The 27,505-nt window shown below is 41.5% G+C and overlaps 1 protein-coding gene across 1 annotated transcript in view; it reads right to left on the bottom strand.

The window, feature by feature from the left end:
- Positions 1 to 8,126: 8,126 nt before the first annotated feature.
- Positions 8,127 to 27,505, bottom strand: part of tshz3b (teashirt zinc finger homeobox 3b) — a 44,266-nt gene continuing 24,887 nt past the window's right edge. Inside the window, exon 2 of the mRNA XM_078249666.1 lies at positions 8,127 to 13,523. Within this exon, the coding sequence (XP_078105792.1) occupies positions 9,871 to 13,523 (3,653 nt within the window). The 3' untranslated portion in view covers positions 8,127 to 9,870. The remainder of the gene's footprint in view (positions 13,524 to 27,505) is intronic.

Raw genomic sequence — 27,505 nt, 5'->3', positions numbered from 1 at the left:
AGCTTTGCATTTTTTTTTGCAGTTTGTTTACTTTATAAGATGCTGAAAATGTAAGAAACTGAAAATGTATTTCTTACATCTTTATTCATGTGAAAAATGCAAATGAAACAAACCCTAATTGTGAACTGAAATATTAAATCAAATCTATATACATATTAATTTATCTCTCTGCTCTGTCAGACGCTGCTGTCCCTCGCATCTGCTCCGTGGCCGGTACGTGAGTGACAGCCCTGTCAGCGAAATTGTTACGCTGTGCCCACAATCTCTTGTGGAGCTTTAACTTCGAAAAACCACAGGTTCCAGTTAATCTTATAATGGATATGTGTGTTGTGTAATTTAAACAAACCATCGGGGAAATAAACGCCTCTTGTCCGCGAGTCTTCTGAGAGAGCTACAGCAGGATCTGTGAAGGTGGATAGGCCGACCGGCAAGTCAGCGTCCCCGGCAGGCACCCGTCGGCTGTCACATCAGACTGTGGAGCTTCTGAACTCCGACACCGAATGTGCAATTAGCCATCAATTTACGTAAAACGGCCCATATTTGAGCTCTACATACAAACATTCAGAAGTAAATTTAGTGATGAAATAGCAGATGAACAATGTTAAAAGTTTCCAGTTGCATGCCACAACGGCAATCCGCGGTTGTTGTGATTGTTGCGGTGCTTTGCATTGTGGGATCCGAGGCATACTGGAGATTATCTCCCAATCAGTACAACATCTGGGTATTTTTGGCATACTGCAGATTTTGCTTTTGTTTGCATACTGCATACTACATGCTACATTTTGGCCAAATCAGTACACATGGCTATGGTATGCGGTTTCTAAAATGGCCATGCTGAATCGGGAATTACAATGAAACTAAATTAAACTGAGGCAAAATAACATCCCCCAAAAAGAAAAAACAGCAACTTAAAGTGCCCATATCATGAAAAAAATCACTTTTTCTGGGATTTGGGGTGTTATATTGGGTCTCTGGTGCTTCCACATGCATACAAACTTTGAAAAAAAAAACATCTGCGCTGTTTTGAGTGAGATACGGTTTCTGAATGTGTCCTGCCTTCAGTCTCCGGGTGAGCTGTACAAAATCTGCTGCTTTCTACGTCACTAGCCGAAACTGAGCTGGCTAACCGCAACCGTTATCATGCTAGCGCTAGCATTCTAGCTACTAACTACTTACATGTGTGCCCTTGTTTAGAATAAGTCTCCGGCTAATCCTGCCTTGTAACTGACCGAAGTTGGAGAAACAGCCTTTCTTTTACTGTCTATGGAAACAGCTAGCTAAGCTAGCTAACATGATCCTTACCTAGCTACTGCGCATGTGCGACTACAAACAAAGATAGTACAGAAGAAGAGATGTCTCACTCTGTAGCTGAACACAGAGTGAAAAGAGGATCTGCAGCAGTGAGAGAGAGCTGTGCAGTACAACAAAAATGATGATTTTTGAAAATTAAACCATGTAAACCTATTCTGGTACAATCTTAAAATACAATTATGAACTTGAAAATGAGCATAATATGGGAGCTTTAAAACCCCACTGCCAACTCCCTTCTCCTGAAGGCACTTTAACATCTGAGGCTCACCTAACTGGAACCTACCACCTGCACAGGTAAGTATAGGAGGATCTAAACTGAAAGAGCAACATTAAGACTCTGAATCTGGAAAATAGCATTACATTTACATAGATCTGTTACTGCTGACATTACTATTTTTATATATATGAGAACATAAGCATCGCAGATATTATATCAAAGTAATTCACTGCAGAACTATCTTACCTATACTCCTCCACCTTCAGAGTGCCCCATCCCTCCCTGCTGAGGGGATCTAATCAGACACACCTGCACTCACTCTCCTTGATTAGCTGGTGAACAGCTGATCTCCCCCCCACATCACAGGTAGAACCAGAACTAAAATACTATGAACTCAACTAAACAGGCCTTTGTTATTTTATACACATCAAATGATAATTTATCAAATGAACTAAAACATTGTACTGAAATTAAGTATTAAGCGGACACAAACTGTTCATTTTGGAAACAGGTAAGAGTGAAAAGGGACAAAGACAGCCTTTTCACAGTAACATTCTTAACTTACGTACCTAACTTAACTTAACACTACAAAGGCCAGCATTCCATTTACTCCTAAAACCACTGAGCGGGTAATATTTAACCGCTGCCGAAACAGCGCCAGCACTCGCAAATATAGCATTTCTTGAAGCAGTTAAGTTATTCATTTGTATTTTTTTTTTTTAAACAATAAGTATGACTCGACAAAGTAACGATTTAAAAGTGAGTTTATGGCCTTTAGGCTCTTTTATCTTTTATCACAGATCAAAAACATGCACGCACGCACACACACACACACACACACACAGACACACACACACATGCTGTGACTGTCCGTGCTCCCGAGTTGTAGACACTTCCCTCCCGCAATGGTTGAGCCGACACTAAAGAATATAAATATTTATAATTACTTCAGCTAGTAGAGCTAACGTTAGAAAATGCTACACGAGTTATGTCTAACTAGTATGTGTAACGTTGTCGTTGGACTGTAACGGAGGCACCTGTCCTGTCAGCGTGATGAAGATGATGAAGATTCCTCATCTGATGAAAATGACGGGTCACTGAGCTCTGCCTGATCCGATTCTCCCTCACTCATGTCCAAATCTAGCTTTCTCTAAGTTGTCATATGGCAGCCGCCTTGTCAAAAGACAGGCGACCGGCCGTGTTGTGAACACAGCGGGAGTAAAAATGACCCGCTGGCCGTTTTAGGTATGATCACATTATCACTTTATTTTTATACCACACCCTCCATAATTCACTAGATAATTAATAAAGACATTTTAGGAAAAGTCATGGACTGGAGATAAAAGGGTTTTTTATAATAACCAAGTAACACGCATTTAAAAATGCCAGGTGGGTACATTTTATCCATTGGCCTTTCTAGTGTTAAGTATCAAGTTTGGCACAGCGGTGCTTTGAGCTAAATGCTAATGTCAGCATGCTACCATGCTCACAGTGACAATGGTAATAGCCTGATGTAGCAAGTAGCAAGTTTAATGTTTACCATGTTCACTATTTTAGTTCGGAGTGTTAGTTTTGCAGGTATTTGGTCATACACAAAAGTATTGAACACATTTAACCTTCATGTTGTCCTCAGGTCCAATTTGACCCATTTTCAAAATTTCAAAATCAGAATTATGTTGTTTTTTTCTTTTTTAAATAAAAATTACCCCAAAATTAGATGGATTCCATACAATGCTCTTAGCACGTACAATACTTGATCACTACTTTTATAGAATTTTCCAAAAAATTGAAATGGTTTCAAAACTGTATTCTGACTAAACTTTGACTCTTTGAAGTCTCTGATCATCCATCAACATACGTTCCTCTAATATTAGACACAAATGTCTGCCCGTTGGCTAAAACCAACATAGGCTGAAAATGATCTGTTCACACTTAGTTGAACATATTATTTCTGTATTTCTTGTTCCATGAACAACATTTGTACTGCATATATTTAGTAAACTTTTTTGTTTTCCTTTTATAAATTGGTTGTCATCATCAACAAAGTTGGGCATGTGGCATACACCAGCCCTGACAAATCATTCCTGGGGGGCATCAGCCAATCAGATCTACTCTTACTAGGGAGAGATGAGGCCTCCTCTGAAAAAGTGCCACTGGATGGCATAAAATATTACCAATAAGAACTAAATTGATATAATGTTTAATAGGAAAATAAATGATATGATGTGTGAGACAGATGCTTTTTCTGCCCATGGGTAGCAATGTGACTGTGTGTGCATTGGAAGAAAGAACAGGAGAGAGAAGAAAAGGGAACAGCAAAAGAAATAAAGAGAAAGTGAGATGGACAGGGCACTCTCCCTGTGTGTCTTTGTGTAAGGAGTGTGCTTGCTTGTACCCTGGCTTTATTTGTGTTATGCCGTGTGATTCCATTGTGCGCAGTAGATCCACTGAGCTTGTATTCCCACCCTCCCACCAGCCCGTGCTTTAGATAAAGCTATCTGGATCTGCAGCACACCTTCCTCAAATGCATGTGAGCGGCTTACTGTTGTGGAAGCTCTCTCTATGTTCCTGGGGGACTCTGACGGTTGCATTGTGTGGGCTACAATGAGGGTGTGGTACGTTGGCACATAGCACCATCTCCGAAACCACTATTAAGATGTTAATGTACACTGGCATCGCTGGCTTCAGGCAGTGCAGTCCTTTTACATCCCATTTTAGATAGGCAAAAGAATAGGGCAACCATGTTTTATTGCTATGCATTTTTCAGACAGTGAGGAGGGCCCCATGTGCAAGCAAGGGGGTACGCTTCTCCTCACAACGCGTACCTCCTATGGCGCCATTTTGTTGCTAACAAGCACTCACCCCCCTTTAGCATCCCATTGACTGCCACTCATTTTGAAGTCACTTTGATCGTTTAAAGACTCTATTTGTCCATTGTTTATTTCTAAAGAAACACGACAATGTATAAAAGGTTCCATTACCTTGTATCTCACGTTATGGCTCCGTAGCAGACGTTTTTATAGAAACAGGCTAACGATTGTGTCATAACCACGGGACTTACTGTCACATAGTAGAGGAGTTACCGTATAGTACAGGAGAAGCTCTCAGGCAGTTTCGACTCACATTAGCTGTTTAAGTTTAATTACTAATGTTAACTAGCATTTTAGTGATCAATAATTAGCCTGTGCCTATGTTATCTCCTTACATATACCTACGCTCTCCGTCTCTGCAATATTCGGAATGATTGAGATTTCTCTTGGCACAGCTACCAGAAGACTTAAAACTTTCAAACAGGTTGCTCACATCACATTTACGTCGTCTCTCTCAGTTGGAGTCTGCGCAGTAACGCTTGGCGCTCACCGGAAAAGTGCTTCTAATATCCTTCACTGGTCTCCGTCCAGAGCAACGGGATCTGTTGGTCCATTCAATATACAGTCTATGTGTGCAAGCTATTGATTATTTTTATTTTCATTTCATGTCTAAAAATAGTTAAACAATCTACAGTTGTGCTAGTTGATTCTGTGAGGCTGCAGTTGAGCGTAGCAGAGCTACATGCTAACCTCGGCATGCTAACATGCAGGCCTGCAATGACAACATGATGATGTTTAGCAGTTTGAATATTTACCATGTAAACCACTTTAGTTTAGCATGTTAGCATGCAGTTATTTTGCTAATTAGCACTAAACAAACAGGACAGCCGAGGCTGATGGGAATGCCTGACGATGGTGCCCGAGGAAAAGTCAGCCGATCCCCAAAGTCAGAAGAATTCCTCCTCTGTGAACCATGGGTATCTGTAGTAAATGTCAGGGCAATCCATACGGAAATTGTTGAGATATTTCAGGCCAAAAGTGGTGGACTGACTGACAGACCTAGAGCCATGCTGCTAGCATGGCTAATATGCAAGTTCTAAAAGTGCAAGATGAGATCTTTTAAGTTGCTTGTTTTGTTAGACCAATAGTTAAAAACTCTAAGGATGAAGTGGCAAATTGTTGCATTTGAAAAGCTTGAACCAGCCAATGTTTGTCATTTGTGGCTAGCGTGGCTGACAATTAACTGTTTGACAGTTGTTAATTGTTGTTGTTAATTGTTTCAGCATGAGACCCAAGTTTGTAACCGCGCATCTATCTTCAGTCAAGTTAAAGTTAGAGTAATTAAGATCTAAATTAGATCAAACCCAATTTTTTTCTTATGTATTTGCATTATTGTCCTTTCCTGCACAACCAGAGTTGACCAACGTTGATGACTGTCTTCTCAAGGTTTCTTTATTAATACATCGTGACGTGACGTCCGCACTGTAAACAGAAACGCAATTTGATCTGCTTCTGTTGCATTTTTTTTAATTACCAAGGTGTGTTACTGTAACTACCCCGAGTGGTCAATACAGATTTGTCATCACTTTGAATGGAACCCTGGGACTTGTATTATTAGAGTGCGGTTGCTGTTACCACCAGTAACCATAATGTTGTCAAATCATCCAGGACTGGAATCTTAAAGATTACAACTTTAACCACCTTTTGTAGTGATTCTGGTGTAAGTCATCAAAATCTACATAAATAGTACACATAATGGTGTAAAGTGAGATGAACTGAAGTTGTGTGAGTAAAGTGTGCTTTAAAGAAAAATACAAAACATAAATGTTGGAGGTCAGCATTTACTCATCATTATACTTCACTGACTGTAACTAATTGAGTTTAATGCACATCGTGATTACATTGAAATGCATACGTGCATCAATGTGAATATGTCTCCCTGTCTATGTCTGTGTGTGTGTGTGTGTGTGTGTGTGTGTGTGTGTGTGTGTGTGTGTGTGTGTGTGTGCAGATCCCAGTGATGGTACCCATTGTCTCCTGCATGCTAGTTTTAAACCTTAATAAGCCCTTGCCTTTGCTCGCCAGATGTGAAGACAGTGAGAGAGAGAAGGGCTTTCTTACACTTCCATTTCACGCATATTTTCTTTGAGGCTAATGAGAGCCTTAAATACGGTGCCAGACTTCAGGCTGCGCTGTTGAAGGCTGACATTTTCACACACAGTGGCACCTTGTCACTGCGGATGAAGTCCTTCTACCTGGCTGTAAAGAGCTGTGTGTGTGTGTGTGTGTTGGCCTTTTGTGCATTTCTGTGCATATATGTGAAAAGAAGAAGATAATGTGGTATCATGGACTGTACAATTCTGTGTGTGTGTGTGTGTGTGTGTTTGTGCTGTGTGCAGGTGTATATGCATGTGCTTTTTTAACATGGTATATTAAGTGGAAGAACGGAGCAGGAAAGTGATGTGGTTAGGGTTACACACAGCACTGTCTCACTTTGATATATTATGTGTGCTGTGTATGTTGTGTGAGCAGATTTGCGAGTGTGCTGATGATATACGGTATATGTGCTAGTTCTTTAACATTTCTTTCTCCTGCTAAAACCCTACCTCTGTGTTCTCATCCCCTTATCTGTACTGAACATATGTCGATTCTCATGTAGATCTTCGGACAGAAGTCCGCTCTCATAGATCTCTTCCTCCCGTAAACGTTAACTCTTCGTTCCATCTGCTGTATCTATATCATATTGTTGTGCAGAACATATTACCAGATTGATAGTGATACAATTCCTATTTCAGCACAGCTATGGACAGGGAAAATTATGAATAAATAAACACTTGAAAGGACCTGCTCATCTTGTCAGCATTGTTGTCATCTCCCATGAAGCCTAAACAAATATGTCTCCCAGGTGTCTTACCTTGCAGAAAGTAGTCACAAAATGGACATTGGAGGTAATTATAGAGCTGGAGATATGGAAGTGTGTGTGTGTGTGTGTGTGTGTGTGTGTGTGTGTGTGTGTGTGTGTCTTTATATGCGTCCATATCCCATGTGGAAAGAGATAGATGGGGAGTATGGAGCTCAGTTGTTTGATTGCTCCACTGCCCCCTCTTAATGATAAAAACATGTTTTTGTCATTTTGATTTGTTTAATGTTTCTGAGACCTTTTGTTGTCTTATATATGCCATATATATGCCTAAGCCACTAGGACAACAGGAAAGGGTACTGGGAAAACCCAACATTGATGGTCTCTGTTTGCGTGTGTGTGTGTGTGTGTGTGTGTGTGTGTGTGTGTGTGTGTGTGTGCGTGTGTGTGTGTGTTCTCGTTTAACTATATGTATGGGGTCCAAAAACTGGGAATACAGTATACTTGTGGGGTCCGACCAGCTTTGTGGGGGCAAAATGCTGGACCCCACAAGTTTAAAGGGCTGTTTGAGGGTTAAGACTTGGTTTTAGGATTAGGGTTAGAATGAGGTTATGGTTAGGGTGAGGGTAAGGGTTAAGGTTAGGCATTTAGTTGTGATGGTTAAGGTTAGGGTAAGGGGCAATACGTTATGTCAATGACGGGTCCCCACAAAGATAGTGAAACGCACTGTGTGTGTGTGTGTGTATGTGTGTGTGTGTTTGTGTTTGTGAGTGTGTCTCCCACACAGCCCCGTTGCTGCCACTCACTGTAAACTAGTCTGCAGCTCGCCACAGACAGACGTTGACACACTCCCAGTCTAATGTGCTCATTAGGGACTGCACAGCACACACATAATTGATAGCCATGACACACACGATGCAGACACACATTATTGCAAAAAAACTGTTTCCATTTTTTAATGCTGCAGTAGAAAACAAGGTTATATGAAGTCATATAATGGGGGTTCATTGTCAAGAACAACAACAACAGAAAACGAAAGAACGAAATGGAAAAAGACTAACGGCACAGAATGCATTACACTATCTGTGCTGTTTACATGCCGATATTTTACACATAAGGATTTTTTTTTTTTATTTCTCTACTCTGGCAGCTGTCAGTTACTTCAGCAAATTAACTGCCAAAAATGTAGCAGAACTTGTCACTCAAGAGGTTAGTGTAACCATGGTTACCTTTCATATCTCCAAAAGATAAAGCTGCAGTGTGGAATCATGGCAGAGCAATTAGACAGAACAAAATAATAGGACCAATCGAAAAGGCATTCAACGATATGAAACAACCAAGAGTGCTTATAAATAACAGTTTACATGTGAAATATCTTTATAAAGTAACATCTTTTTTGTACAACCTTTAATATCTTTTTAGTGTTCATACAGCGGCACATGTAGAGTAGTGTCTGGTAAAAAGAGCCTTTAACCCTTTGAGCACGAGTTGGGAATAAAAAGATTCACCTGTTATCATCCTTTTGCTACCTATCTTTTTCGTATCCTTTGATTAAATAACACATTTATAAAACTATTGTGCAAAACAATTTTATTCATGTCTTCATATACTGTGCACCAGCAGATAGTCATAATCCTTTTAAATTAAAAAATATAGAAAGTATGCATAATTTAGACAGGAATTAGTTAATGTTTTGTATATACATATTTTACACAGACCTGAATTAATATAGGTCCTTGATCGACCAAAGTAAAATACTTCAGATTTCTTCTTTTTTTTCTCCTTTTTTACCACATAGTAAAATGCTTGTGTTAAGTCCTGTGAACATATCTCAAACAAATATTAAGCCCGAGATGAAAACTGTTGCAGTGAATAGAGAATCTCCTTTTGAAAAAATGCTTTCATGTCTAGGATTAGACTCAACATACTGTATGTCTGGGAAACGGGCATTGCAGACACAATGCAGACTTTTTGTCCATTTAATTCTCACAATAGCTTCAATAATTCACAATCTTAAATCGTGAGTCAATAGTGTTTGGATCTTAGGTGTAGAAGTGCTTTGACGTACTCAGAGGGTTAAATTTTAAATGCTGACTCCAGCACAAAAAACCTAAAAGAAAATAAAGAGAGCGAGCGGGAGAGTGAAAACAATCAATCAAATAAATCATGGAAAGTGCACCAGATTTAGTTATAAAATGTTTAACTAAACTGTTTCATTTATGCATGCAGCTTATCACATCCCAGTGATGTCAAAATATAAAGGAACTTAATTCCATTTACACAAGTTTCAAAATACACACCACTTCATTTTAGAATCTCTTTTTTTAAACCTTCATATACTGTATCTTCTCAATGACAACAGCCCCAATCTGCACATTTTGAAAAAAGTCACTCTATTCCTGTCAAAGGAAATCACTAAAATAGTGTCTTGGGTCAGAGTGAGTCTACCTCACACAGCGACAAAAGGAATTAAAAAAACAACTGCTACAACACAAAATTGAAAACCATGTGCCAAAACTTAAAACAGTAGTTGTATGGCATCTTTGTGCAGTTCCATCACGTTAATAATCCTTTCTTTTCTTTGAAAGAAATGTCTGTGAAAGGCTTAAGAGAGACAGAGCAATAAAGACTGAGCCATTACAAAAGAACACAGCATTGTCTTCCAGCCAGTGCTACTGTTTCTCCAGCTCACACACATACATGAGATGGTCCTCAGGGGACTTCCCATGAGTCTTGCTCAGGTGAAGCTTGACCGCATGCTTGCTCGCAAAAGTCCGGTGGCAGAGCTTGCACTGGTACACAGCCCCACTATCGTCGTCATCAGGGGAGGGTGACGGGGATTCAATTGAGGGCAGAGAGGTGGTTAAGGACGAGGCCAGGGAGATGGGTAAGGAAGAGGGAATGGATGTGGGTAAGGAGGAGGGTAAAGGGTGGCTGGATGGGTGAAGATTAGAGAGCAGTTTTTCAGATAGTCCTTTGGTGTGGCGTTGATGACGTTGCTGCGAAATCTGGCTGAGCAGCTGCTCCCCAGAAAGCTTGGACAGGTCTCGCAGACGGAAGCCCAAGTGGGATTCCAAGTGGCTGACGTAGGTGGATGGTGAGCGGATCTGAGAGGCGCAGTCGCTGCAGAAGAACACTGGGTGACCTGAATCCAAGTTTTTTAAGAACTTGGTGCCACCGGTTCTCCTCAACTGGTACTTGACATTAGCCAACCAGTGGGATATTGTAGTCATTGAAAGGCCAGTGAAACGGGAGATGTGCATTCTCTCCTGTGGGCTCAGGTCCGACATGATGTACTTGCCATCACTTGTTTGTCTCAGACTGGAGGCAAACTGGGCTTGTAGGATGAGGAGGTGTTGAGGGTTCCAGTTGGACTGCCGGCCTTTACGTTTCTGGGCTGGTGAAATATCTTCTGTCTCCTCTTGTGTGACACCTTCGATATCAGAGCGCTCAGACAGGCTGGTAGGTGTGGAGGACTTGGAGACAGTCTGACTTTCTGTCAGGTTTCTCAACATGTCCGAGATGTCTGACAGTGCGTTTTCTCTCAAAGGGGAGGTGGACATAAAGGAAGCTACTGCAGCTGAAGCTTTGGTCATTGTGACAGTGGAGGAGGGAGAAATTGAGGATGGGGTGGTGGTGGTGGAAGAGAGAGCCGTTGAACCCAAAGAACCACTACTGCTGTTTTTGTCAGCATGTTTGCCTTTGGTGAGATCTATGGGTTGGTCGTTGTTTAGATGTTGCTGGTAGAAGTAGCGGTCTAAGCGGTCATTACTGGGCTTTTTGGTCTGTGCAGGTGGGGTGGATGCAGCCACCGCTGCTTTCTCTGCCAGGCTATTGCTCATCTTGAACAGCATGCTCATGGGGTCAAGAGAGGGCAAGGCAGGCTTAGCGGCCTTCCCCAGGTGGACATTCATTACTGACTGCAGGGCACTCAGAGGGTTGACGAATGGCTGTTCTGGAGGTGGATGGTCTGTGATGATAGCTGTACTGCCACACAGGGAGGTAGCAAGGGGGGATGTCACCGCAGTTGACTCCACCCCGTTCTCCACAGACTCCTTTATGGAAATATCTCCATTGGAATCTCTGTGATTGGCTCCGGTTCCATCACCTACTGCTTTTTCCGCTCCACTTGTATTCTCTGGAGTTTTACAGCCTCCTGCTCTATTCTCTTTGGGTGACTCTCCTCGGACTGAGTCCCCTGCCTCACTGTTGCAGGGTGAGGGCGTGGTACGTCTCAGAGGAGATTCCCTCACAACACCACTGGGCTCTCTCATTTTCTCCTCTACCTTGGCCACTTTCTCTGTCACTTTCTTGACCAGTTCTTCCATAGCATGGAAGTTGTTTTTGGGCAGCGGGGAGTTCTGGCGGCTGGGAGGGGAGATGAGAGGCTGGATCTTACCAGTTGGAGAGAGAATCTCCCCTCCAGGGAACATGTATTTAAGGGGAGAGCTCTTCCCGGAGTTGCCTAGTGAGAGCTTCATTATGTTTGGGAGCTGGTAGGCAGCATGGATACTTGGATATCCACCCCAGCTTGGAGCTCCATTCTGGGCTTTGTTAATGGCTGAGGTCACTGTGTTCTCCAAGGACTTAAGGATGTCAAAACCCCCTTTTGGACTGTCATCCAGATCCTCCTCAGTCAGATAAGAGTATTTTGAAGAAATATCAAACTTCTCCTCAGCCTCTTCCTCACCTCCTGCCTTCTTCTCCTTGTTGAGAGTGTTACCATTGTTGGTGATGGACTCTTTAGTGCATTCCTCCTCCTTCTCCTCCTTTTTTATCTCCACAACCATGGCAGTGGGGGAGATGCTGGTCGGAGGAGGCACTGGGGCAGGTGGAGGGGAGAAGGTTGTGGCAGCCAGGGGAACGGACTGGACCTTTTCTTCAGCGGTTAAATTGGGTGTAGGGGTCGGGGAGGCCAACTCTAAAATGGGTTTGCCTTTCTTAATAGCAGAGTTGGTGACTTTAATGAAGTGTCCGGTCACCATCATGTGAGCAGTTAGCTCTTGCAGTGTGTCATGAGAGCTGCCACACTCCATGCATTTGAGGATCTGTGACTTCCTGGATTCAAACTGCCAAGCATAGCTGGCACCGTTCTGGTGTCCATAGCGGTTGTTAGGTGTTATGTAAGGGTTGGTGACCTTCTGGAGTATGTCATGAGAGTCGTTAAGGGAGGTGGGCTTAGGTGTGGTGCCTCCATTAGAGTCTGGTGAGCTAGGGATATCTAGGTCCATAGGGATTCTCTTTCGAGCCGAGGAGATAATCTTAGCTGCCACTGGTGTAACAGGCTCTTTCAGAGGCACTTTCTGGTAGTGTTTTGTCTTGATCATGTGGACACTTAGGTCCTGAAGGGATTCAAAGGAGTGCCCGCAGTACATACACTTCAGAACTTTCTGTGCATCCTCTTTTCCCTCCATCTCTAGCAAGGAACGCTTTCTGGGTTTTGACCACCGTTTAGCACCCTCACCATCTGTCTCGTGGTTATCATCACGGTAGTGGCCTGTCTCGTTCATGTGCACCGTGAGCCCCACTAGTGTGTCGTAGGCCGCACTGCAGTCCTTACAGCGGAACTTGCTGGCGCCAGTGAATATAGAGCCATACAGCTTGGAGCTCTGCCGGTACAGCTGGACGGTACTAAAGAGGTTGGGTTCTGTAGACACTGTGGATACAGCCACTGTGGGTTGCTGAACCATGCCCAGTCTGCTGTGGTGGTTCTGTGAGGCCTGCTGTAGGGTTTTAGCCATAGCTGTCTGGTGCCAGTCATAGCCTCCACTTCCACAGCTACTGCTACTGCTGCTACTACTGCTGCTGCTGTGACTGCGAGGGGGTTTTTCTGCAGGGGGCTGGCTCATGTTCAGATTCAGTGTGGACCAATAGGAGTTGGTCAGGAAGGATGTGTAAATGGCCTTCATCTTCTCCAGGCTGTCAGCCACTGACCCTGTTGTGGCTAATATGGCCTCATCTCCACTTACTGGGGCAGCAGCATTGGCAGCAGCCATCATGACAGAGGAGGACGATAGGGAAATGGCATTGGAGGGGTCTTTAGAGAGTAGGCCATCATCCTCATTTTTAAGTGAGGAGATCTCAAAATCAGACATTCTGTCACTGGATTCGCTCAGGTGAGACTCACTGTCCAGCTCTTGACCAGAAAAATCTGCAGCATTGGGGGAGTCATGAAAGCCAGTGGATCCTGGCCTGTCCTTAAGAAGGAAGTCCTTCTCCTGACATAGGAACTTGGCAACAGGCTCCTCCCCTTCCTGAGCTGAGTCGTCTCCATCCAGGTCCTCATCCAACAGGGCTGCTTCCTTCTCATCTTCAGGGACGTATGCTGCTCAAGCAGAAAAAAAGACAAAACAAAGAGAGAGAGAGAGAGAGAGGAGCTGTTAGAATCACACTGACAGCATTCCTAATGATGGAGATTCTCAACTCTTCTTCACCAAGCAGGAAACTGATAGAAACACAAGATACTGACATTCACACTTTCTCCAGAGGATACTAGAGCAATCATCCGATGGCATTCACAGACAAAGTATTCCCTATCATAAACTGTTGCGGTAATTATGTTCTAACTTCCCACTTTTACATTGACATTGTTTTCAAATTGGAATCAAGTTGCCACCCCCTCCCATTCTTTCCCCACCCCCAGGTCTTTGTTCTGTACTGCAGAAAATCAGAGACAGCCAGAGAGAGAGAGATGGAGGATGGAAAGAAAAAGATGGAGGGAGGGAGAGGGGAAAAATGTCTCTTCAAACAGAACTTGCCACCTTATTCTTCTCAAGGGGCAACAGCTTGAAATTAAAACTAAATTTGAAATTAATGAAGCACATTCTGGCGGTGGCATTCGTTTCTGAAGTAATAAATTACTTGTATCAACCTCGGAGACAGCGGTTCCTGTCTGTCAATTAATATGTCTTACGCTTCTTCTGCAGACTCTAATGCATTGCCTAACAGACACACTCGCCATTTAAATTAAGCATGCATTTTCAGTCATTACACTGCTCAGCCCTCGCCTCCTCGTAAATAAAAATGAATGTATGTACGTTTGCCTGCAACAAATCTCTCCCCGCAAAACCCATTTGCTTCAATTACCAAAGATTAGAAAAAAAAGTTTAGAGTTATTATTTACAGTTTAGCTTCAGGGAGTGGGCTTGAGGCTTTCAATTTATATTCAAATCCCTCTAGTTTAAGAATAGTACAATGGAAATCATAAAGAGGAAATGCGTATCAAGACAAATCACAGTCTTGCCTCTTTGTACATCTATGAATGTTTGCTTTGGTTAATAAGTCTATCAAAAGGATAAAACATCAGATGAGAAATGCTGCATGCTCACAACTTGTGATTAAGGCTGGTTTTCTGAATAACAAATGAAGCGCACACAGGCACATGCATACACAAAGCTCTTGTCTTAGCAACTACACTGGCAATGAGGATGAGCATGTGTATGAACGTCAGTGGCCTTGTGCCTAGCATTCCTTTCTGCAACAGGCCATCACTCATCTAAGCTGGTATGTAAACACAGAGCGAGCCGGTCAGTGGGACGGGTGTGGCACGGAAGCAAATATTCAATCACAACCTACCACTTTCAAAGACACGCAAAGGTTAAATAAATACATGACAATAGATATTGCGTTATACTGTATCTTTGATGACAATGCAGGGTGAAATTCCTCGTTAACAGAAAGATTTAAAAAAAAAAAAAAAATATATATATATATATGCGCAAGGTATAGGTTGAAAACAAAGAATTATGCCTACAGTTTTGTGAAAATATTGTTTGGAAAACACGGGGAAATACTGGCTTCCACAAGTAATCTCTACACAACCTGCCAGCCATATCATGCAACACACTTCAGCTGTTGCCGACTTCCATCTCTAACTGAGCACTGCAAGTTGTTTGTGTGTGTCTGTGTGTGTGTGTGTGTGTGTGTGTGTGTGTTTTTGTGTATGTGATAGTACTGCATCAGCAGCAACATAGAGAGGAGTCTCTGTCATTGTCAGGCTACTGGTTGCCATCGGCGATGATACAACATCACCGTGGGACAAACAGATGCACTGAGACACAGATATCCCAGAGCCCATCACACATCACACACACTCAAACACACACACACATACGCACGCACGCAAGCACGCATGCGCGCGCGCACACACACACACACACACACACACACACACTTTGTACTGTAACTGCTGTAGTCTAGCAACTCTTTGCCTTCAGGCAATCTCAGGAACTTCTGTGTTGAACATGCAGTCTGCTCCAGCGTTCAGTCTAACAAAAAGGATCCATTTGAAAGACTTCAAACACGTTATCTTATATTAGATGCTGTTATGTGCAATTTAAAAAAAACTGCAGGGTGCGACTTTTATTTTATTGGAGTACATCTATCTTAAAACCTCGATGCAGTTCAGCTGCATGTTTTAACATTTAATGGATTTAAAACATGCACGCACACACACCCTAACCCTCTACCCGTCTCTCTGTCTCTCTTGCTCCCCCACTCTGTCTCGGAGACACATCCACCCGCCCGCACATACGTGCAGCCGAGCAGACCCACATGTACATGCCATCTGTTCTGAATCAGCCAAAACGACAGCTGTTTAAGAGAACAATGCTCTGGCTGAGGAAACAGCCGAACACAGCAGCCCGGCGCTCTCATCAAGGCCAAACATCAATGTGAAATGTCCTTTAAAACACAACGTACGCACTCCACTTCAAATTAGCTGCCTCTGTGTGATGAGAACATGGTGTGCACTTCTGTGTGTGTGTGTGTGTGTGTGTGTGTGTTTGTGTGTGTGTGTGCCCATCTGTGTACCTGCAAATGTGTGATATGTATAGAGACAAATGCAGAGGATCAGGGAGAAAATTGTGTTTGCCAACAAGACCAGTGTGTGCGCATTGAAACTTCGGTGCGTAGGCTATCCACCAACATGGAGCATAAAGCGCACAAGTGATTTCTGGACTTGTCTGCGGCAGAGGATGTTGAAATATGGAAACATTTTGACATATAATAGTTGCAGTGTTACAATAAATTGATACAACGACTTGCTTTGTATAGGCTCAACTACAGCTGCCTGCATTATTTTGTGCAATCATAAAATAAATAACCTGTAGTAGTGGTTACTAAAAAAAAACAACCGTGTAGGATGAGTTTAAGTACCTCAATGTCCTCACCACCTACTATGTTCTAAATGTGTTCCAAATTAATTGGTTTTAATGAACTATTTATTATATGAAATGGATTTTTTCAATCCCAGGCTTCATACTACCTCCACAAACATTTAAAACAAGTATTTCAGTTCCTTCTAGCTATGTATTTGACCTCTCTGCTAGCTTGCCGTCACACCACACAATGAGCCTAAAGCACATCCTGAGTAGTCAGCCCAGCTGGTAGTTTATTGGTTATCATGATAATAAATGTCAAATCAACCTCACACCAATTTGTAATTGTTTGTTTTTCTCCTAAACACAAATATGTCGATTTTATTTATTTTTTATTTTGTAAGATAACGGAATTTCTATTTTTGCTCCAATCAGCTGAGCTACTCTGATTTTTCCCCATAGCCCCTGATAACCCTTAATTGGGAATCACCAACCTTTACTTACTAGCAGACATATACGTTTTTCCCTAATAGAAAGTAATTATAATATTCCTATAGGGGTTTAAAGAGAGTGGCTGTTCATTGCCCCACTCTTTGTTTCTCCATTCTTTAGCCAGAACTTGGCACAACATTGTTTTGCAAGACGGGGAAAGGGTCACTCTACACCTTATCCATTATTGTATTTATTGTTATAGCTAATGCAGTCAAATGAAGTGGCAACATAATTGATAGTGCAAACCAAAGAGCAGAAGGAGAAAGGGGACGTGAATAAATGTCGTAGAAGGAGAAGAGACTGAGGGGAGAACAGGAGGAGGGAGGCACGCAGGGCTTGGAAGGAAGTCAAGACTGGGGCCACACACACCACACACACACCACACACACACACACACACACACACACACACACACACACACACACACACACACACACACACACAATCGTGAACATGCAGAGATGATCCCCAAGGCTACTGGCTTAGGTCCAGGCTCCAAGGTTCACAACACTATGACCCAGGATACTGAGATAAATATGGAGAAACACATCCACGCACACACACATGCACACAAAACCGCTGGCGTAGAAGAAGCCTGGGCCAAAAAACACCAGGTATGCAGGTGCTCTTTTAATTAGTAGAGAGAGAGAGACAGAGAGGGTTCCAGATGAATTGTCAGCAGGGTGGAGGAGCTGGTTTGATCTAATTTTCAGGACAACGGGCCGGGAGAGATTGCTGAAACCGAGGCAAGCAAGCAAACACCACAGTACTTTCTGGGTGGGTTCTGCACTCAATCAAATTGGTCTTGTAATTTTGGCTTACGTGAAATAACGATTATTTTGCACGTTACATTTTTCAAGTGAACTCTTGTGTTCTGAAGGAGAATTCAGAAAGTTCAACAGGAAAAGTATTTAGGTAGGTTTTTTAAGTTCAACAATGCAACATCTTTCCAAAAGTCAATGAGTAATCATGGTATATAATTGTAATTTCAATACTGACCAAAATAATTGTGATTATGATTATTTCCAATAATCGTGCAGCCCTAGTTTCTGAGATAGCTGGAAATACTCGGAACTTATTCTCAACATTTAAACAAAATTATGAATCCCTCCTATAATAGTAAGTACTTCTAATAATAAACAGTCAAATGAACGTACATGGACATTTTGGATATACAGCAAGAAATACTTACAAAGCTGTGATTCTGAACTACGTCTCTGTATGCCTGTATATGCGTGAAGTGAGGAAATACTTATGCACTCTGCAGATGTTATGATGTTAGGAAACAGTTTATCATGCTTATATAACCACTTCACAGCCCTATCAGACACACAGGCACGTCAGCGCTGCCTGTTTACACTTCTGCTTAGACCGTGCTGTGTGTGTGTGTGTGTGTGTGTGTGAGTGTGAGTGTGAGAGAGAGAGAGAGAGACACAGACTGTCCTCATCAGTCTCATGTAGGGAAACATTTTTGTTGAGACAAAGCTGAAGACAGGTCTGCAGGCCGGAGATGAAAGCAACCCCCCATCTGAACTTTTTCACATGTACCTGATGCGTGAGTGTATTTAGACATGTATGTAGAGCTGCAAAGATTAATCGATTAATTGTCAACTATTTAATCGCCGACTATTTTGATTTGATTAATCGGTTTCAGTTATTTATTTTTTCTTGAAAAAAAGTAAATTAAAAACTCTGATTCCAGTTTCCTAAATGTGAATATGTTCTCTGTTTTTGTCACTCTGCTGTGACAGTAAACTAAATATCTTTGAGTTGTGGACAAAACAAGACATTTGAGGACGTCAGCTTGGGCTTTGGGAAACACTGATCCATATTTTTCTGACATTTTATAGACAAACAACTAAGCGATTAATCGAGAAAATAATCAACTGAATAATCGACAGTGAAAATAATCGTTAGTTCCACATATTTTTACATTTCCCACTTGATGAGATCCTATAATCTCCATCTTCACCTCCCTCCCTCCCTCCCTCCCTCCCCAATCACCAATGCAACCCACATTAATGAAGTTAATTGAATCTACGATCGATAATACTTAATTACTGTGATTTGACATGCACAGACAAATTGGTGGGATGGCTTGTGTGTGTGTGTGTGTGTGTGCGTGCATCGAGGGTGGCTAAAGGGGCATGGCTGTCTGCAGCGAGCGCCTTGGAATTGGCGAGGCGTGCCATCGATCTCAAGAGGTGTTGGATCGACCCAGACGCCTGACGAATGGAGCTGTTACTTCAACCGGCTACATGACTTACCATGCTTGCAACATATTTACAGTATAATCCGAATATGAAGCACTAATTGCTTCCCCACTTGCACGCCGTGTTGCCAGAAACATGGCCGCAAGGCTGACTGTATCATGGTGATTTGTGTAGGACTATACAAATCGCCATGATAGTCCTGTAGAAAATGAGAATGTGTCTTTGATAATCAAAAGTAACATTACAGTTACTCGTGCGTAGTTAGCGTTTGTTTTTTTAAACTCCTATTTATATTTAGTATTTCAATACCCTTGTAACATTGCTTAAGGCCGTTTAAATGTCTGTTAGTGTTCTTAGAATCATGTGCATTCATTTCTGAATAATAAGCCAAAATCTGGCATTAATGTAACACCACTAACTATGCTGTTACTATGACAAAGAATAAGAATGAAATGAAAAAGTAAAAACGTGAACTACGCATACAAATTTCGTCAATTTGAAATCAAACCACTATGTTGTAAAGAATTTAATTTTTTTCCAGTTTAAAATGTCACCACGCCATTGTTACCATTCTACCACAACAAACTATGACAGCAAGTTTCAAGCTAGTTATTTCTCCAGTAGGCTATATCACACAATATGTGACTGTAGGAGACTAGCTGCACTTTGAAACACCAGGGCCACTGTCGGAGAAACAACACAGACGGGACTTAATGGTGCGTTCCATTGCACCTCGTAAGCTCATGGTGCATTCAAAGTTATTGTGAAATACCCTTATGCCATCTATTGGTTCTTCTTTTTGTTGTTTAACAGCAATTGCCTGGTGAAATAAGTTATTGTTATAAGATTTTAAATAGATCTTTCAAATGTGACCATATGGCCTTAGCAATAAACAAGCCGTTCTTTAATGATACCAACTGTCGTCTTGTGCTGTTCTTTTTTTTAAAGTTTCGGTTCAGGTACCGTTTAGTCACCGGCATCAGAAAAAACAAAGCAACGATACCCAACCCTTATAGTAAGGCAATAGTAATTTCATACCTTTCAAAAAAACATGAATTATGCACAAATACTAATTTTTTTGTTAAAGAAAAGTTAGTTACATAGTAAAACAATTCAAATATGTTTACTAAAATCATGTAGACTAAAATATAATGCTTTCACTGATGTTTCATTTGGCTGTGTACTGTAGGCTACTACCTACATGTCTAACCCTCTAAAATGTACTTTCAGGCCTGTATCTGAATGTACTGTATATAAATTATTTCTATGTAGAACTAGCTCTACGCTGATAAGCGGTATTAAACAGCACGATAGTCCAAAATATGCAGAATGCCTTTCAAAAAAAGCTGAGATAATATTAGCATATACAGTACATAGTGGCAGAGGTGTTAGCGAGAGGGAGGGAGAGAGAGAGGAAGGATGAGAGAGATAGAGAGAGAGAGAGAGAGAGAGAGAGAATGAAAGAGAGAGCGGGGAGATTAGATGTGGAGTGGCAACAGTTAGTGTGTTTGTCTGTGACTGCAGCAGCGTCGCAACACACTGAAATACTGCGATTATTCTGAAACGCAGGTGCTGCTGTAGCACGCTCGTGTTTGTCCGTAAATGTTTGTGTGCAACTCTGTGTGTGTTTGCGTGTGTGTGTGAGCAGTGTTAGCCTGGCTAATCATCTCCCCATGCCACTCAGCTGAGGAGCTGCTGACACTGTATTTACATGCTGCTGTTACAGTGCCAATACAAGACAAACTCACTGAGTGTGTGTGTGTGTGTGTGTGTGCTGTATTTATACACATGCTGTATTTATTTAGCTAAACAGATACATTTATTTTAAAGATTAAATGCAGCACCATTTCAAATGAGTTTGTCTGCTAGATACCTAACACCTAAACACTGAGTTTTAACAGCGGGGATCTGTGTGTGTGTGTGTGTGTGTGTGTGTGTGTGTGTGTGTATGTGTGGTGGTGGTGTAATCTAAAAGCATCTTCATTCAGGTATTTATTTTAAAAAAAACTCTTTGCATCCTAATCACCCATGAGCGAGGTGAACATTTTCCACACACACACACACACACACACACACACACACACACACACACACACACACACACACACACGTCGCCAGTAGCACTGAGCCTCTACGTGACCTCTCTCTGACTGTAAAGCCACTAGTTAATTATGGAGGAACTGTAAAGGAATATATGAGGTGGTATAGAAAAAAAAGATTTATGAGAAAGATAGGTGAGAAACCAATGAAAGGTGGGTAGAAAACTGAAGATTATGTAACAAATCACAAAAAAGAAAGAAGAGATGATGCATGCTGTACACTTAGATCCCAGTGGTGCCTTTAAGGATGCCTAGTGTGACTGGATCATGACAATGTTGATCAAATTAAGATGATGCTCCTCTGCTATATTACCAATGTCAAACATGCTATGAAAGTTAAAATAATAACAAGGTAAGCCCATACATTAACTGCTAGAAACATCATCAGCCCTATGAAAAATGTATTTAAACCAAAACACATTTAAAATACCATGCTGATGCTGTAACAGCCATCAGGCCACACAGGGAATCAATATGAAATGTTATCAATACAAATAAACACATAATTTACCTTTAAAGCTGCTAAAGGTTGACAATTTCAAACTAGATTAATTGATTAATCGATTAGTTGTCAACTATTAAATTCATCTAAAAAAAACTATTTTGATAATTGATTTTTATGAAAAGATTCTCTGATTTCAGCTTCTTAAATGTGAATATTTTTCTAGTTTCTTCTCTCCTCTGGGACAGTAAACTGAATATATTTGAGTTGTGGACAAAACAAGACATTTGAGGACGTCATCCTCGGCTTTGGGAAACACTGATCAACATTTTTCACCCTTTTCTGGTATTTTACAGACCAAACAACTAATCGATTAATCGACAAAATAATCGGCAGATTAATCGACAATGAAAATAACTGTTAGTTGCAGCTCTATTTCAAACCTTTGACATAGCTCTAAACAGCAGCCTGATTGACATGCACATGTAGCATTTAGCACAAGTGCACATATGCAAGAATTGTTGTATCATTTGTTGACAGAATTACTAATTTATTAACATAATACTAATAGTAATCAATGTATGCAACCTATCAAGACATTTACCCCCAGTATTCCTGAAGGTGGCTCTGTAGAGACCATTTATGGAAAGACTTGAGGTTTTGAGAAAAAGTTGTTATCCAGCAGCTTACCAACTGAAATAGACCAAATACGTATAGTACCTCATCCAGCTCCTGCAGCTTGTGTGAGCAGGACACTTGCGAGACATTACAGTAACTGCATTATGTGTATCTTCATTCATTAGAAAGTGCCAGCAGTGTGTAGTAACAATATTCAGTTTGACAAAAATCAAATGTGCCGGTTTCTTTGGAGCTTTGAGTACTGGTACTAGTACATGTTTTGTTTTAAAGTACATAGAAACCATACTATGGTATAATATAACCTTTTTTATTTTTTACAATCAACACCTGAAATGATAAAGGCACCTGCAGACCACAAAGCAGCACAAAATGCAAACCATACCATGGTGCTTCACTTTTACCACTGCTGTGTGAATTGACACACACAGGCAACAATATCTTGTTCACACTACACAAATATTATCAGTGGGCGACTGTTTGTCAGTTAATTATCCTCTGCCTGTTCTTCATTATTCAGATAGCTTGCACTTGGAGCAGCCTCACTCTCAAAACCCACAGGGCAACCTAGGGTCATGAGCACTTGTCCCAGGGTGTGTGTGTGTGTGTGTGTGTGTGTGTGTGTGTGTGTGTGTGTGTGTGTGTGTGTGACAAACCAGCTGTTAGTTAGCCAAGCAAGGCTGAGCGAGATCCATCACTTTCACCATCTCCCATTTGATCTAGCCTAACTTCCGACTTGTCCTGTGCTCGTCCTCTCTCTCTCTCTCTCTCTCTCTCTCTCTCTCTCTCTCTCTCTCCTTCTGCCTCCATCATCTCCAGTCTGCCTCACACACACATAGCTTGCTGTTTTCACTTTTACTTTCACCAGTTAGTTATTTTGTTTTCTCTTTACATTTCCTTGAATTTCTCAATATTTGTCACATAACTTCATCATTTTTTCCAGAGAACAAATCTGAGAAGAAGGCAAGGGTACACATACAAGTGGGCACTCATTGCTGCACGCACGCACACACACACACACACACACGTTTGTATCACATCGTGAGGACCAGGAACTGGCAGCAGTCTGATGGGATCCACCCCAATAAAAGAAAAAAACATAATGCATGATACAGGGAATACAATTATACATTTAAGAAACACACACATACATTAGAGAATGCAGCTATATGCTAGCAACAATTGTGCAGAAATTAAATAGAGAGTAGATATGTCTATTTTCTCTATTCCCCCACACACAAGCACACATGCATACTGTCAGAAACAGACACACACTGTTTGCATTGCAGTCTGGTTAGTTGCTGGGTATCTATTACCTGCCAGCCTGCTCTGATCTCTTTGGACAGCTCTGATCAAAAGATGTCATCCGACCTACTCGACTGGGCTCGCTAGGGACGTTAGCAAAGGGGAACGTTTGTGTGCATGCCTGTGCGTTTTGGAGTAAATCACACAGTGGTCTGGGTGTAAATAAAATGACAGGATCACTTTAAGGTCCTGTCAAGTAGGCAGGAGGCGATTATGATAACGCCCGCTCTGCTCCAACGCAAACGGACACACTTAAATTTACTGGCCCGAGCATAATATACATGATATAGCTCTTTTTCTGTATCTTCCTGCCTGCCACTGTGTGTCGTCTTTCTTATCTTTTCTTTTTTCCCCATCTCTTGTGCAATAATGCCTTCGTTTTTTATTATGGCTGGTACAGGCCAGAGTTGCATCTGCTTAGAACAGATTGAAAACAAGTCACTCAAAGACGGATTCAGGCCTTGTATAAAACAAAAGGGCGCACGCCATGCGCGCCAAGTCATCAGCCACACACACATTTACACATACATGTAGACACACATGCTCTCTTTAACAACGCCACAATGAATTTGTAAAACGAGGAAAACACAGATGTAAAAGAGCAGTGGCGAAGCTCTGTCGAAGCAATAAAAGGAGCAAAATGTGAGGGGTTTAAGAGGAAAGAAAAACGGCAGGCAATAAAGCTGGAAAACAGCACTGCTCCAAGGCAATTTAGACTGCAAAACACAAACCATTAAGTTTGTGCATTATCTTTTAATTTAATCTTGAATGATTTATAATCCATCACGCAAGGCTTCAACCATATCCAATTATTCTCTGCTGCTTGATTGACAACAAAGGTGATTTATTAAGCTAATAAAAACTGATGTGCTCTCCACTTGCTCTGAAAATAACCAGCCGGACCGAGAGCTCAAAGACACACTTGCCCACAAACACACCTACACACACATACACATACACACTTCCTTCCTAAGAGGTAAAAGATCAATACTTTGTGCATGCATGTTTGTTTTGAAGTGTGGGTTTTTGTGCACCATATTAAAGTGTGTGTGAGAACCATTTGAACAATCACTTAAGTATCTCTTTACTTAAAAGAGAAATCAGTCTCCATCTGTTCTTGCTCTTGCTGTGCCAGAAACGTCGGAAATCAAAGTGTCGGGCACAGTGACAAGCAATGGTTTTTCCCTATGCAAGGCCGAGTGATTATATTAGGCTTTAATTCCTCCATCCACGGAATATATGTCATCTTAGTCTTCGCTTTATCTGCTAATGTTACGCTCAATCACTTGATATTAATGGAAAAACAGAGAGCCAGGGGGCCCCATAACGGTGGTGAGTGTGTGTGTGTGTGTGTGTGTGTGTGTGTGTGTGTGTGGGTCTTTGTTGATGAGCGATGGGCTAGGGTGGAGGGGGTTACTGGTCTAGAGTTCACATGCATATCAATGTAGGAGAGTGCCATTAAGAAATATTAGCATGTTTACAGCGCTATGTATGAGGCTCATTTAATGAGGCTTAGAGTCACACGTTTCATGTGGCTACACACACACACACACACGCCTGTTTTCACTAGCTTCAATTTTTTTTTCAACAACAATTCAGATATCGTTGTCATTTACACTGACATGTTTGAAAATGTGGCCCCTATGAAGCTGGGTTTTAGGGCAACTGTCCGAATATCAGTTGTAATTCTATACTTACGAGAAACAACTACTCTCAGAAGCAGAGGAGAAGGACAGTGTACCTCTCCTTTTTAGGGTTAAGATAAGGTTAGGATAAGGGTTAAGCAAGGTTATATGGGCAGGGAGTAGAGTTCTGAGAATCTGCAGACATGCATACAACCCAGCAATAATCTTTGGATATCTGTATATGACAAAAATACCAAACAAAATATTCATTTCAGGGGTGTAAAATTGTCACATTTCAGCAAAAATTGCAATTTTTTATCCAAAATAGCTAATTTTGTGTGATTTGGGTCAATCCGATGACTTTATTTATTTAAGTGCCCTGAACTGATGCCCCTCTTACATTTGTAGCAGTAATTGCAATAAGTCTAGGGTGAGTTTTTCCCCTATATCCTCATGCTAAAATTGACTGCAAATCCACAGATGATATTTTAAAGCTTTAGTGTGTTACTTTTTTATAATGATAAACGCTAATTAAGCGCTCCACAAAACTCTCTCTGTATTTCCCAGTATGACTATGTTTAGAAAATGTTGGACATGTAGAGCAAATGGCACAATGTTTTTTTATTTAATGTGAGTTCTTTCAAAAACCGGCGTATTTCCGAGGTGGCAATCTGAATCGCTGATCACTGAAGTCACTCTATGCCCAACACAATGTTGGAGGGCCCACAGTGTCTGTGCCCCCCCACCCCATCCCACCACACGGGCCCCAGTGCAACCACACTGTCTATATTTACGCCCCTGGAGCTGCATACTGAAATGAAACAAAATAGGCAATAATTAAGTCACCATCAGTCCACTGTGTGTTTCTACAAGTTGCCACACATGTAAACATGCACGCACACACACACACACACAAACAGACACTGAAACAAGTATAGAGCGTCATTTGAACTACATACTATTCTACAATGACATTTCAGCCCATTTCTATGCTGAATGTAAAAAAAACCAGAGGCCTTCCTTTTAAATTGCATTTTCAGAAGAGGTTTCATTAAATGCAATCCAACAAAGTGGATTCTGTCTGTTTTATATTAGCAAAATAACAACAGTAGGTTTTTCTAAGATGTTGATACTGCAGCTTGGGGACCTTCTGCATGTCACTGTCCATCAAAGGGTGATTCTTCTCTGTGCTTTACACATTAACTTCTCCCCTTCATCATCTTTATAGTAACCTGTAATTAAAATGCAACCTGAGAGTTAAAAAACAAGGCTGATCCTCAGCTTTGATTTGTAGTTAGCGTGTTGTTAGCACATGACATGTCACATGATGGATCTCTGGCGCTCGCAAGCCATCAACACCTTTCCTCTTGGCCACAGGGTGCAGTGTGTCTGAGTGTGCACGTTTGTCAGGGGGAAAGATGGGTTTTTAGTTTCAAAGCACTGGATTTGTGTGTGTGTGTGTGTGTGTGTGTGTGTGTGTGTGTGTTACAAGCAGGGCAGTAAATACACAGATGGCAATGAATTATGTCAGGAAGGAGACCGCCATTTTTAATCATGTAATTAGTTCTGAAGACTAGCAAGAAAGAGAAAAAAGGTCTTTTATGTCATGCAAGCAATGTCAAAATGGTATTAGTGTGTGTGTGTGTGTGTGTGTGTGTGTGTGTGTGTGTGTGTGTGTGTGTGTGTGTGTGTGTGTGTGTGTGTGTGTGTGTGTGAGCCCACAAGACATATCACCCAGGCTACAGATAGAGGACAAAGGTCAACAAGGCCCTGTCTAACTATGCAACCTCAGAGTGCTGTTATGGCAACCAAGCCTTAAGGTAATACATAGACATGCAAACACACACACACACACACACACACACACACACACACACACACACACACACACATGAAATAAGAGATAAAAGAGCTCAAGACATATTAAGAAGGGTTGAATGAAAATATGCTTTTCATGTCTTCATGTAAATATTTACACTAAATGTTTGCATATCTTTTTTTTTCTTTTTATGCATTCTGCAATAATAATATACTTTGACATACTTTATTTATTTTTACACTATGGTCTAGGTGACTACTTGATTCTGATTGGCTGCACGGTGTCCATAAAAAAGTGTTATAGGACACCTACTAAAGGAGTTGCGGTGAAACTGAATGTTAACCGTTCTAAATGAATGTGCTACATTAAAAGAAAAAGGAAATGTGAATCTGTTATTACCAACATTGTGTTGTACTTCAGTGCCTCGTCCTCTGAACACCACAGGATGTGCAAAAAGTAAGTTACACTGCCCCTCTGAACTGACTTTGTTTCACAACGAATAACGTTATCTCACATCCCGTTCACTGTCTAGGTCACTACTTCAGGCTGGGGCCGACAGTAACGTTACACATCGCGGA

This window comes from Sander vitreus, chromosome 1, assembly GCF_031162955.1.
Source record: "Sander vitreus isolate 19-12246 chromosome 1, sanVit1, whole genome shotgun sequence".
NCBI classification, from domain to species: domain Eukaryota; kingdom Metazoa; phylum Chordata; class Actinopteri; order Perciformes; family Percidae; genus Sander; species Sander vitreus.
Note: the sequence above shows the minus strand (reverse complement) of the source record. Positions and strands in the feature narration are given on the sequence as shown.